General features: G+C 43.6%; 1 protein-coding gene across 1 annotated transcript; it reads left to right on the top strand.

Moving 5' to 3' along the window:
* Window positions 1–46: 46 nt before the first annotated feature.
* On the top strand, window positions 47–8,549 carry LOC108664844. Its single transcript, XM_018151537.2, has 5 exons — window positions 47–185; window positions 1,875–1,991; window positions 3,055–3,210; window positions 7,293–7,558; window positions 8,066–8,549. Exons 1-5 carry the CDS (start codon window positions 47–49, stop codon window positions 8,153–8,155), a joined length of 768 nt encoding a protein of 255 aa, XP_018007026.1. The 3' UTR covers window positions 8,156–8,549.
* Window positions 8,550–12,046: the final 3,497 nt, after the last annotated feature.

Below are 12,046 nucleotides of genomic sequence, written 5' to 3' on the forward strand. Positions count from 1 at the left end.
ATAGCCGCAAACACATTTCGTGAGAAACTATTTGTTTTTTTCAGACATGGCTGGGTTTTCTTTCAATGGAACCTGCACAGCATACAGATTTGGCAAGAAACTCTGCTCCTGTTCGACGGAAGAACCAGTCATTTACGTGACCAACTCCAGTATTTCCTACGAAACTCCTCCAAGTGTTCCTTTCAGTGAGACTCCATACATTAATATTGACCTGTGATATGACTGTGATATGAACAAAAGAGACCAAAAACCTAAATTGAATATTACTGTGTAATGAATAGGTGTGTTCCTAGACGTTAATTGATTGACCTGTGATATTGCTGTCCGATAAATATGTGAGTCCCGATAAGTGTATTGAATGACCTATGATATTACTGCGTAAATAAGTTTGTCCCGATGCATTTCTAACCCAACCCCTCACAATATGCCAAATCTCGCATATAGATCTTAAGACCTCAAAGTCTTAAGACTTTGAGTCTTTAAGACCTCAGATCCATCTCTAACCCAATGTTATACATCTCTAACCCAGCCTTCGCACGAAACCCAACCCTCCGCATAAAGATCTTTAGTCCCATTCTCGGGGTCTAAAGATCTTTCTCCCATTTAGACACTTAACACTAGAACCCATCCTCGAGTACAACCTTCGCGCAATGCTCAATCGTTGTACTTTTCCAGTCAGACCCTTGCATAAAGCCTCTCGCACCCTCGCCTGTAACTGCAAACAGAAGCTGTAAGCTGTATTATTATGCGCAAAGTGTATTATTGAGCGTGAGCGCAAGTACTTGTGTGTGCTTCCTTCAATATGTCTATATGTGTGTGAGAAGTTTGTTTTTATAAGTAAGCGTATGTGGGAGTTTGGGTCAGGACGTATTTCCGTTTAATACTCAAGTGAATGTAAGTGAGCGCGCCTTTGCAAAAATGCGCCTGACTACGTAAACGAACACATGTGTTCCTGCAAATCAGTCTTTGTTCATACTTTTACTAATGTCGTGACAGTTGGTGAATACGAGCATACGAGTACTTATATTGTGCATCAGTCGTGCATCGTGTGAACGCGCATCAGCACAGTCGAGCATGCACCCGTGTCGCGTGAACGTATGCTGTTTAAAGGTGCCTTTAGCTGCGTTTGCAGCACCAACGCCGTTGACGTTTGCTTTAGGAGTAAAGTAACTTGTTCTTAGAGACATTTTTGGGTCTGGTTGAGAGCAGCTTGATGTTGGTCATGTGAGCTTTCTGTTGGTCCAGAGCGATTTGTGTTGCTCATGAATGGGTTGGAACTTTTCTCGAGACGCTCGTGTTGGTCGCGAGCGGCTTACTGTTGGTCAAGGGAGGCTTATTGACAGTCCTGAGCGGCTTGGTGTTGGTCTTGAATGGCATAATGGTATTATTACGGCAATAAGAAGGATTCATATGAATTTTCGTGCACGTTCTGTGCTGACGCGGATAAAAGCCAAAAGACGGGTGGTGGCTTCCACTTTCTGCACTGACGCGAGTGGGGATTCATACACCAATCCATAAAAATATTACAACAACAAATAGTTTTAGACATGATACTCAAACCGTAAAGTGATATGGTACAGCCTTGGCGTACTTCATTAAACTGGTGATTGATCGCTTAAAACAGGTTTGACAGACCTCATATATCCAAGCTCTTAGTTCTTCCATTTGGCAGACTGTACGATTAGACTGTACGATTAGAAAATTGGCAAATTCTCGCTCGACTAACTAATGCGCACAACTTGCGCGGTTGGAAGGCAAGCAGGACATTCGCGGATATGTATGATGTTATGTGTTGTCGTGTACTGGCCATGCCAACCGCATTTCTCGCTAGTAGCTTACCTTTATTTATGAAATATTAAAAAAATCTTCAACAGGCGCTGCTGCTGCTCCCTACGTCAACGTCACTGTTGAGAACACCGGATTTAAGCTGTACCAGCTCGTGAATGTCGTCCAAGCTGTCTTTCAGCCAAATATTATACCGCCATCTGCCGGTAAGTTGACAATAATTCGTGATGCAATTACCATTTGCCAAATAGGACAAAATTAGTCTAGCCTCTCGCTCACGACTCCAGCTAACCTTCTCTTTCGGAATACTAGTCACTGTTAAGAAACCATCTTTTTTCTCATATTTTTTAACATGATTCGTTACTCCACACTCGATACTTCTGTGATCACGATGGCAGGGAACTAAAGCACACACTGGCCAAGGTGAAATGACTGAGTTAATTTTTTTTTAAACGAATCTCAGGTTAAGCCACAAGTCCGCGTATAATGGTGAAGTCACGCCTAGGGTGCGGTGTCGACATAAAAGAATTTTCTTCATTCTTTCCATCTTCGTGTATGACACCAGTTTTTTTAATTAAGTCGTCTTGCTTCTATTTAAAACTTAAATCGGAGTTTTATAAATAATCTTTATATTCAACGATTCAACTAACCATAATAAAATCAGTGAAGGTAATTCAACGTGCACGACAATTATAAGTTATGATCGAATATTTTTCCCGTATTATTATTAGATGACATAAATCAACATTTGAAAGACACTCGGAGCTTATTTGAAATTAAAAATATCAGTAAATACAACCATTTTCATCATCAATGAGGTCCTTGATCTCTATTATGATGTGCTCTGTATTTCTATTATTATGCGCCCTCTATCTCTATTATGATGCGTCCTTTATCACTACTATGACGAGACGCTGATCTCTATTATGATGCGTCCTTTATCACTACTATGATGAGCTCTAGTATGTGATATCTGTTATCACTGGCCGATGATGCGCGCCGTTTTATTGTTCCTACTATTACTAAAACATGTTACTCAAAGTTCTTTCTGAAGTTATTTTTGAGAGCACTCTTTATTTCTAAGGTAATTTCTTTGGCATTTTCCCGATGCAAAGTTCTGGTCACAGCTTTCTCCAAGCAACGAAGCATCCTGACCTTGACCAACCTCAAAACTGCCGACCACAGCTTGTCCCTCCAAAGATCTTAGCACCGAATTACACTAATTCATGAGTCATCAAATCCACTAATTCATTTGTTCCTGCCATGCAGTCCCAGGGGTAGCACCGAACCTCCACCTCTTTCCTCAAGACAATGGCACCTACAGAGGTGTTTTTACAGCTGAACTGGACGTGGCTTCTTGCGTCACCGACTCTCCTTGCGGAATAATTGTCCTCGTCTCCGTGACATACCCAGCTTACAACCTGCGTGAGTATCAGTTACGCAGGGTGTTCGGTATTTTTACAAAACTATAATCTACGTCAGGTTCCCTTCATTTCTCCACACTTTAGGCATTGTGGGTAAGTGCTCCGATATAGCACCTGCATATAGGCTCTATGTCCTCGCATCTATAATCCTTTTCAATTATATCGTTCATAACTGTCATTTTGCGGGTCGTTCGCGTGTGTTGCTGTCGTCATCTATCGTGCCGGATAAGTTGCTGTCGCACGTGATTTTTTTGTTGAATTAAGTGATGTTTTAATTAGACTTGTGACCCTCACCGATCAAATTTTTATCACTATTGATTTTAACGTTCGACTGGATCGTGCCGACGACCAATGGGCGCGTCAGCTGAACGATCTGCTCTCTGCCTTCGGCATGGTCTGTCACGTTAGCTTACCAACCCATGAACTTGGCGGGTTGCTGGATGTTGTCATCACGCGTACCGACATTCAGTTTCTGCCCGTTGACATCATCGAAGTCGCAATATCTGACCACCGACTACATCAGTGGATGGTGCCATGCGTTCGCCCGGCGTTGACGTACACAGCCGTCACCTGTCGCCCGCGGCGCGATCTCGACGGCGATGTTTTGAACAGGGAACTTCAGTCGTCCCTACTTGGTCGGCCGGACTCATGGGCGGAGCTGTCGGTGGATGATCTTACAAAACTCTACGACATCTAATTGACATCTTTGCTCGATGACCTCATTCCCGCACGAACTGTTCGTGTCCCCAGCGAACCTCCGACCCGTGGTTTGACGACGAATGTCGCGCCTCGAAGCGTGGTGTTCGGCTGCTCCAGCGGGCTGTCCACCGCGCGAGCAGACGTAACGATCCTGCTGCTGGGGCTAAAGCGACGTCCAACTGGCGGGAGGCGCGGCGCGCCCATGACAACCTTCTTAGATCCAAGAGGGAGTCATTCTGACGTCTAAGAGTTGACGCACAGCGCGGCGACCCTCGGGCGCTGTAGCATTCGCTGGATAGGCTCATGGAGCGAGGTCGTGCGGATGCCTCGGGAGACGTGAACGTGGAAGAATTCCATGCGTTCTTTAAAAAGAAAACTTAAGCTGTACGCGCGTCGTCGGCCGATGCTTCCGCGGCAACCTTTACGCCATGCTCCTACAACTGTGTGCTACGCGAGTTCACCTGCGTCACAGCGGATGAGGACACCGCTGCGGTGCGCGCGCTGCCTAACAAGCAGTGCGCCAGTGACCTGCTGCCGTCGCAACTACTTAGGGAGAATGTTGCCAGCCTAGCAACATTTATGGTTGAACTGTTCCACCGCTCCCTCGCTGACGGCGTTGTCCCTGAGAACTTCAAATCCGCTTACATCACGCCGCTTCTCAAAAAACCGGACCTCGACGCATCAGACCCAAATTCGTATCGACCCATCTCCAACCTGTCGATTTTATCGAAACTTCTCAAGCGCGTTGTGGCCCGGCAGCTAAATAACTACCTTCATAAGTCCGGTCTCATGCCTCGGCTCCAGTCTGCATACCGTCGTCACCACTTGACGGAGACCGCCATGATGAAGGTTCTTTCGGATATTCTGCAGGCGGTCGACCGCGGCAGCATTGCGGCACTGGCTTTATTCGATCTTTCCGCTGCATTTGACACGGTCGACCACGCCACCTTGTTGCGTCGGCTAGACGTATCGTATGGCCTGCTGCAGTGGTTAGAGTCTTACCTCAACAATATAGACTCCAATGTGTTCGTCGCGGGCTCTCCTCTTCTACCCCATCGACGGTCACCTGCGGCGTACCACAGGGGTCGGTCCTCGGCCCAATCCTCTTCCTGCTATTTACTGCCGACGTGTTGCACATAATTGATTCACACAGCTTGAATCCGCACATGTTTGCCGACGACACCCAAATCTATTGCTACTGTGCGCCAGCAGACGCTGCAGCGCTGCAAGACCGGATGTCTGCCTGCATGGACGCCGTTTCAGACTGGATGCGTTCAAACCGGCTCCAGCTCAATGCATCGAAAACTGAATTTATTTGGTTCGCGACCGCTCGGCGCCAACATCAGCTTCCAGCCAACCTTGTGCGCGTGGGCGACGAGTTCGTCGCACCTGCATCCTCTGTGCGCAGCCTCGGCATTCAGCTGTACTCAGAACTATCTATGAACAACCACATTGCCAAAGTAACCGCTGCTTGTTTTGGCATCCTGCGGCGAATTCGTAGCGTCAGTCGCTGTCTCTCGAGGCCGGTCCTCGAGGCCATCATGGTGGCGCTTGTTCTGACCAGACTGGACTATGGCAATGCCACACTCTACGGACTTCCCATCACGGCACTTAACAAACTGCAATTCGTAATGAAAGCTGCCGCGCGACTCGTTTGTGTCCGGCGGAAATTCGACCACGTGACACCGATTTTGCGTGACCTTTACTGGCTGCGCATCCAGCAGCGCACGCAGTTTAAAGTCGCTGTTCTAACGTTCCGCTGCCTCCATGGTTTAGCAAGACCTTATCTCGCTGAAGGCCTACGGCGCGTTCCTCGTAGAAGGCTGACCTCGTCGTCCCGTCCTCACGTCAGCCCACCGTCGGCGACAGAGCGTTCCCGGTCGCTGCGGCCAGAACATGGAATGATCTACCAGCTTCGGTGACATCTGCTTCTTCGCTGCCGTTGTTTCGTCGACGCCTAAAAACATAACTTTTCCGTAGAGTCTTTGAATCTTAGACCTAGCCGTCATCTAATCTATTATGTATATTACTAGTTTAGCATAGGTGTTGTTTGTTCTAGCATAGACGTCGTCAGTCTTGGCATATGTCATTTGTTTTAGCATAGACGTCATCTGTTTTTATCCTCTCGTGTCTTTTTTAGCCACTTGTAACATGCCCTCGAAGTTCGATCTGAACGAGACGCCACGACAATCTCTTCGTGGAATAATAATAATAATAACTACCATATAACTTATAACTGATCAAATATATAATTGATAACTACTATGTAATTGAAAATCGATCCCATATATAATTGATAGTCGTTGTCGTATTATTTTAGCCGCCAAAAACAGAACAAGTTCAGTTCTCTCAGAAATAAACACTTAAAGCTCTTACAACCACGATACTTTCAGCTCTGGAATGTGCTGAGTTGTGCTGCCCTAGCCGGTGGTAATAAACTCACTAACCGAGCTCGTTCTAAGGGATTGCATTAAGTTTATTTACATGTATTTGCTGATATTATAATCACTTTCTTCTGCACCGTGCAGTAGAAATATTTTCGGGAAATTTTTTCGGTATGAAATTTTCCACCATGCTGAATAATGCATACCGTGGCGGCAAATATTGTACCAAAAAGCTTACGTCGTTTACAGTAAAATGTTGATTGTTATAAAATAAATAATGATTCCCCTGTTGATATGATTTATATTTTTTATAGCAGGTTTTGCTCATTGGGGATCTGAAAACCTTATGGCAACTTCTAAGCATGAAATTGTGCTTAAGTCTACATGCCATGTACATATATAGTAAGAAAATTCTTAATTTTTTTTATCGCCATGCCCTGATTATCAATTACAATGATTGATCATTCAAGTAATGTAATTGCTTATTTCATTCATTAAAAATTAATTATTCCCTTCAATATGTTTTATGTTCGTGTCACCACTTCAGTGTGTAAATGAAAATAATAATCTTAACTAAATTAAAATGTAATAATAATCAGTTCTGTGCCATTATATACCTATACGTCACATCTACATTGTTTAGCGTCATGCGCGCTACACTACGCGGCATTGAGAGCATTCGGTGAGGTTGGTATGCCAGATAATTACTTTGATGTGTCCTTGCTTGGCCACAGCCGATACCTGACGATGTGAGTCAACACGAGGCGATGCAATCGTTATACCAAACCGTTTCATTATAACATATTTTACTTGTGCTTACTGAAGTGAGATGAAGCGCTGCCAAGTGATCAACGATACGTTGTGCTCAGTGACCAGGCTTAACGATAGTCGTGAGCAGCAAACTTAGCCTAAATTTCTTTTCCTTTTCCATGCCACATGAAAGGATCAATACATTGTACTCAGTCACTTTTAAGATCATTCCACTAATTTTTCTCCGCAGTGAACGAATGCGGCAGGACCATTGAACTTACGGCTGACCTCTCCAAGGCTGTCAACGTTTATGTGTACTCACACCCTGGATTCGGGTGCAAGGCATTCCCCGACGGTCCGACCTACAACTGCACCGTTACTTTCACATCAACCTTTTCTAATTTTGGGTATCAATTTTTTGGAAAAAAATTCGATACTGCCACTGCCTGCGACGGCTACTCGCTGCGCGTTACTGACGGTACCAAGCTCGACGCAGATATGTGCACTGATAACGTGGTCAGTGAAAGGGAGGGTTTTTGGTGTCCGTGTCTATCTTGGTTTTCTTTTATTAGGTTTATGATTTTTTTCAGAAGAGATATGACATATTGATTTGAGAAATAGTGCACCGACGCCTTGAATTAAACTTATTCATCGTAACTCCCAGAGGGTCCTTCGGCACTTCAGTCCTAGTTTCGGTTCAACTTAATAATTTAACTCCACTAAATCAGCACGAGGAAGTCCATTTCTTCAGCCTCCATGCAATCAAACTCAATCGAGCCGAATTGAATAATTTTTTTTATTTTCATACCATAATTATCGTCGGTAAATACAAAGATTATTATAATTTATTTAATTCCTCTATAATTGATAATTTTACTGCAAACTATAATATCAAAATATTGCATATAGCGCTTACTGGGTGTGAACTGCAGACCTAATGATCATTTACCAGAGCTGACTTTTTATTGAGGACAATAAAACAGTGTCGCCCTAAACACGACTTAATGTGACTGTTTTCCGCAGGGCGGAAAAGGCAATACAACATTCACTCTGCAAGGCCAGGCGCTGGCCAAGACCTTCAAGGCGGGGTTCTACTTGAGATTCGCGAAGTAATTGTGCCCCGTTTACCCCATCGCCACCCAACGCGTCCCCCCATCACAGCAAAATCACATACATGATCACGGCAGCCTTCACCTCGAGCGGGGGATTACAATTCCACGCAAACTAGAATTTATATTCTTCTGAAGTCATATTTTGAAGTTATTTGTTGTGACTGCGTGTCAGAAAGGGATGTGACCGCACCTCAGAGAGGGATGTCACTTAGAGGCAGAGGTAATATGAACTGCAATTGAAAAAAATCAGAAATAATCAGAAATACCTCATAGAAAATGATCGGGCCGCTGGACTTTTGGCAATGCTGGACTTGCCAACCTTGAAGACGTTATGTGATGCCGCGCACGAGTGCTGTTACTTTAGCTGTGTGAAGTGGTGATGCCACGCACGAGTGCTGTTACCTTAGCTGTGTGAAGTGGTGATGCCACGCACAAGTGCTGTTACTTTAGCTGTGTGAAGTGGTGATGCCACGCACGAGTGCTGTTACTTTAGCTGTGTGAAGTGGTGATGCCACGCACGAGTGCTGTTACTTTAGCTGTGAGAAGTGGTGATGCCACGCACGAGTGCTGTTACTTTAGCTGTGTGAAGTGAGGCTGCCTCTTACAGATGAAGCAATAGTTCCTAAGTTTTTCCCGAGCTCGCATAGATAAGGATTCCTAATTTTTCATAAAACATGCGTCGGATTGAAATCCTATAGGATCCTATTCGAAGTAAACATAAAATGTAATAAGTGTAGATCTCTTCGCAACATATTGAAGATGATTGAAGTTTTTAGGAGAAGTTCTCGTTATTCGTTCTGTGTTTGGTTTAGATTTACGTTGTCAAAATTAACAAGCTACCATGTCTGCTGTTGTGTCGCTCCATTGATTCTAAAATATATACCACATAAGGCACAGCTTGTGTACTGAGTGGGTTTTCTTAAAGTTAGGCACAGGTTTTGTGTGTGTTTGATACGAGCGAAATGCTGTATGAATTGATTCGACCTAGACAATAGACAATTGTGTTTGGTTAAAATTCCAGCGTTTAGTTTAAATTTTTCCCCTGCGGTCCCCGCTTTGGGTCTAAATTCCCTAAATTTGATCGTTTACTTGGTCGTAATGAGCACATTATTTTACATTATTTACATTATTTTGCATTATTATTTTACATACCGCAATTGTGCATTATTTTACATTATTTTATGTTATGGGCCAGTTGCTGCTCATGAATGCACAGCCAATAAGAGTTTAATTAACTCCCTCCTTCCGTGCCCTGGTATTCACCAGCACCTTCCTGATGCCCGCTTTTAAACAAATCAGGCGGCGCATTATTCGCGTACTCATGTCTTACTCGCCACACGTTTTATGTAACCGAGTCGTACCCGACGAGAATTCTACTCATCTGGCACTTATCTCTTATGTTGCTTTAGGTCTCACATTATATTCGTGACAGCAATAAATGCGTTCAATTCATAAGCCTTTTTATCCCCTGCTCAAACATTCCCGAACAAGACACGTTGCCGATGAAGACATGGAATCGTTCTTAACTTCACGTCTATTTCGTGTAATGTTTGATCATCATGTGATCTGGTGAGATCAAGTGATCTGGGTGGCCAGAAGTGAAGAGCCAGATCTTCGTCTATGCGATAAATACTGTTTAGCTACCGTTTAGATGTTTGCCGTACTCTTATTGCACATCTATATATATATGTAAAAAAAACTTTAGATCTTCCACTTTTCATTGGTGTAGGAATTATTCATTGTGAGGTCATACTTAAAGCAATATAAATTTATTAAATTTGGTCCATTATTTAGAATAACCCTATACATTGGTTCAAGTTAATGACATTTATCATTGTTTATAATGGCATAGATGGAGAACACATCACGTTAGTTCCTGGCAATGAAGCGCGAGATCGAGTATCCCCCAAAAAATTTATTTGTAGGTGGAGCGGTTGCGAACTGCTAACGCTACAAATGGAGAATAGCTGAGGGGCATCCGGTGTGTCAATCCCGTTCCTTTATCGTGAAGATGGCCACTTCTGCCATAAATCTGATAAATCTGATTTGTGATACGTCGATATATTGTCTGTGTGGCGTCTATAAACCATAGGATACCGCCTCCGAGCAATACATTTTGAAAGTGCTTCTTTCAGTACAGCCGAGACCAACCCGCATCAAGTCCTCTCTGGTGACTTGATGTAGAGATGAGAAGTTCGAATCTTATGGCCGTTCTACAGCTGAGATCAACGGCCGTGAGATTCGAACTTCTCATCTCTACATCAAGTCACCAGAGAGACGAGTGGAATTTGTCGTTTGAATTACTGCCAATCCAATTGGTTTGCTGCTCACTTAACACGTTGGCCGCGATGTGCGCCATATATGTACACGCTGTACTTCTCAGAATCGCGATGTGTACCTTGCTATCTGCCGGGTAACTGAAGATATACAAGTTTGAACCTATCGCCCGTACGGCATTCGGGCCAAATCAGCAATCGCGGCCAACGTGTTAATTAATCAGATGAACCGTTCAAAAAAATGACAACATGGTTTATGAACTCTCGAAAATTGTTATGGTCTTTCTACCAATGTATATTGTTGTCTAGAAAGAATCTCAGTTAAGTCATTTAATTTAATGGACTTAATCGGTTCATAGTTTCCATTTCTCAATAACGCATTACCTTGAACTCACTAGTCAGCGCGTTCACTGCGGGTACATAGCGGATGCAATGACATTATACTGGATATTAAATTTTTTATTCTCTATGCTGACTCACCATACAGCAGCAGTCCCAAACGAAGAGCTTTCACTGTCTGTTATGGACGGTCGAGAAATCTTAGAAAAAGCTTCCTAATTCTTTCATTCATTTCATTTTTTACGACTTATGGTCCATCAAGAAGGTTCAACTTAATAGGCCCTGTGTCGCCCCAGAGTACGAATAATGTGTTGTGAACACCAATAATGAGACTGTGTGATTCAACAATAACACTCATTTATAGTCTTTTCTATAGCTAGTTTCCTATTATGATTTACATGCGAAGAAAAATGAGGATTTCGAAAATTTCGCACTAATATACTACATACAAAATATATAATAGTTATAGTAATCAACAATTATTTTATATATTAATAGTAATAATCGGCTAAATCAATATGTATTTTTATTTACTACATTATATGAGAATAAACAAATTAATGTACTCAAAACCCACCTTGAAGTTATATATTTCCTTCTCAATGAGTTTGTAGTCGGCCGTGACGATAGTGCCACAGGGCTCAATGCGCAACATCAGCCCCATAGTCCCGGTGAAGTCTTGGATGTAGCGCTGCATCAGTGCGTCAGGAAGCTCCTCGGCGTACCGCCCGCCACTCAGCTTAATCTTGCTCGACATTTCCAGCTGCATTTGCAATTAAAAGAATTCGAGTGCGAATCAAGAAAACATAAGGGGAGCATATCGGTCAAAACTGACTGTTTTTGCTTTTCCGGTTTTTAGTCTCATCTTAAAGCTGACGTTCTGAGCTATCCAACGGTACTAAAACCATCTCTGTATGTTGATTTATGCGTTTAGGACAGATCCCGCAAGGGAGGGAGGTGGGGGGGGGTCTTTAACAAATAACATAGGAGCAAATTCGCTGCCGAGCATATAAATAGAGTCTATACTCGGGCTGCAGCTCAGCCACACCCCTGTCGTTGAATGGGGAGGTGTGCATGTAGTCGCTCCCACCATCCTTGACTGGAATCGATCTCCAGTCTCCAGTAACGCTTAGTTTTGTATGTTTGCTACATTGAGTGCCTATGCGAGGCGCGCGGGACTTTGTCGCGCCCTCCTGAACATTCACACTTTTTGTCACGGCAAACCTATCTCCTCCTAGAGTTTTGCAGCTACATCGATGAGACATATACCATTCGAT

Source organism: Hyalella azteca, unplaced genomic scaffold, assembly GCF_000764305.2.
Source record: "Hyalella azteca isolate HAZT.00-mixed unplaced genomic scaffold, Hazt_2.0.2 contig16162, whole genome shotgun sequence".
Lineage (NCBI taxonomy): Eukaryota > Metazoa > Arthropoda > Malacostraca > Amphipoda > Hyalellidae > Hyalella > Hyalella azteca.

Bases quoted from the DNA above. Each gene is read 5' to 3' on its own strand.
- LOC108664844 (XM_018151537.2), top strand. From the start codon at position 47: ATGGCTGGGTTTTCTTTCAATGGAACCTGCACAGCATACAGATTTGGC. The intron at 186-1,874 runs GTGAGACTCCAT...AATCTTCAACAG, and splicing joins TCCTCCAAGTGTTCCTTTCA to GCGCTGCTGCTGCTCCCTAC. The intron at 3,211-7,292 runs GTGAGTATCAGT...TTTTCTCCGCAG, and splicing joins ATACCCAGCTTACAACCTGC to TGAACGAATGCGGCAGGACC.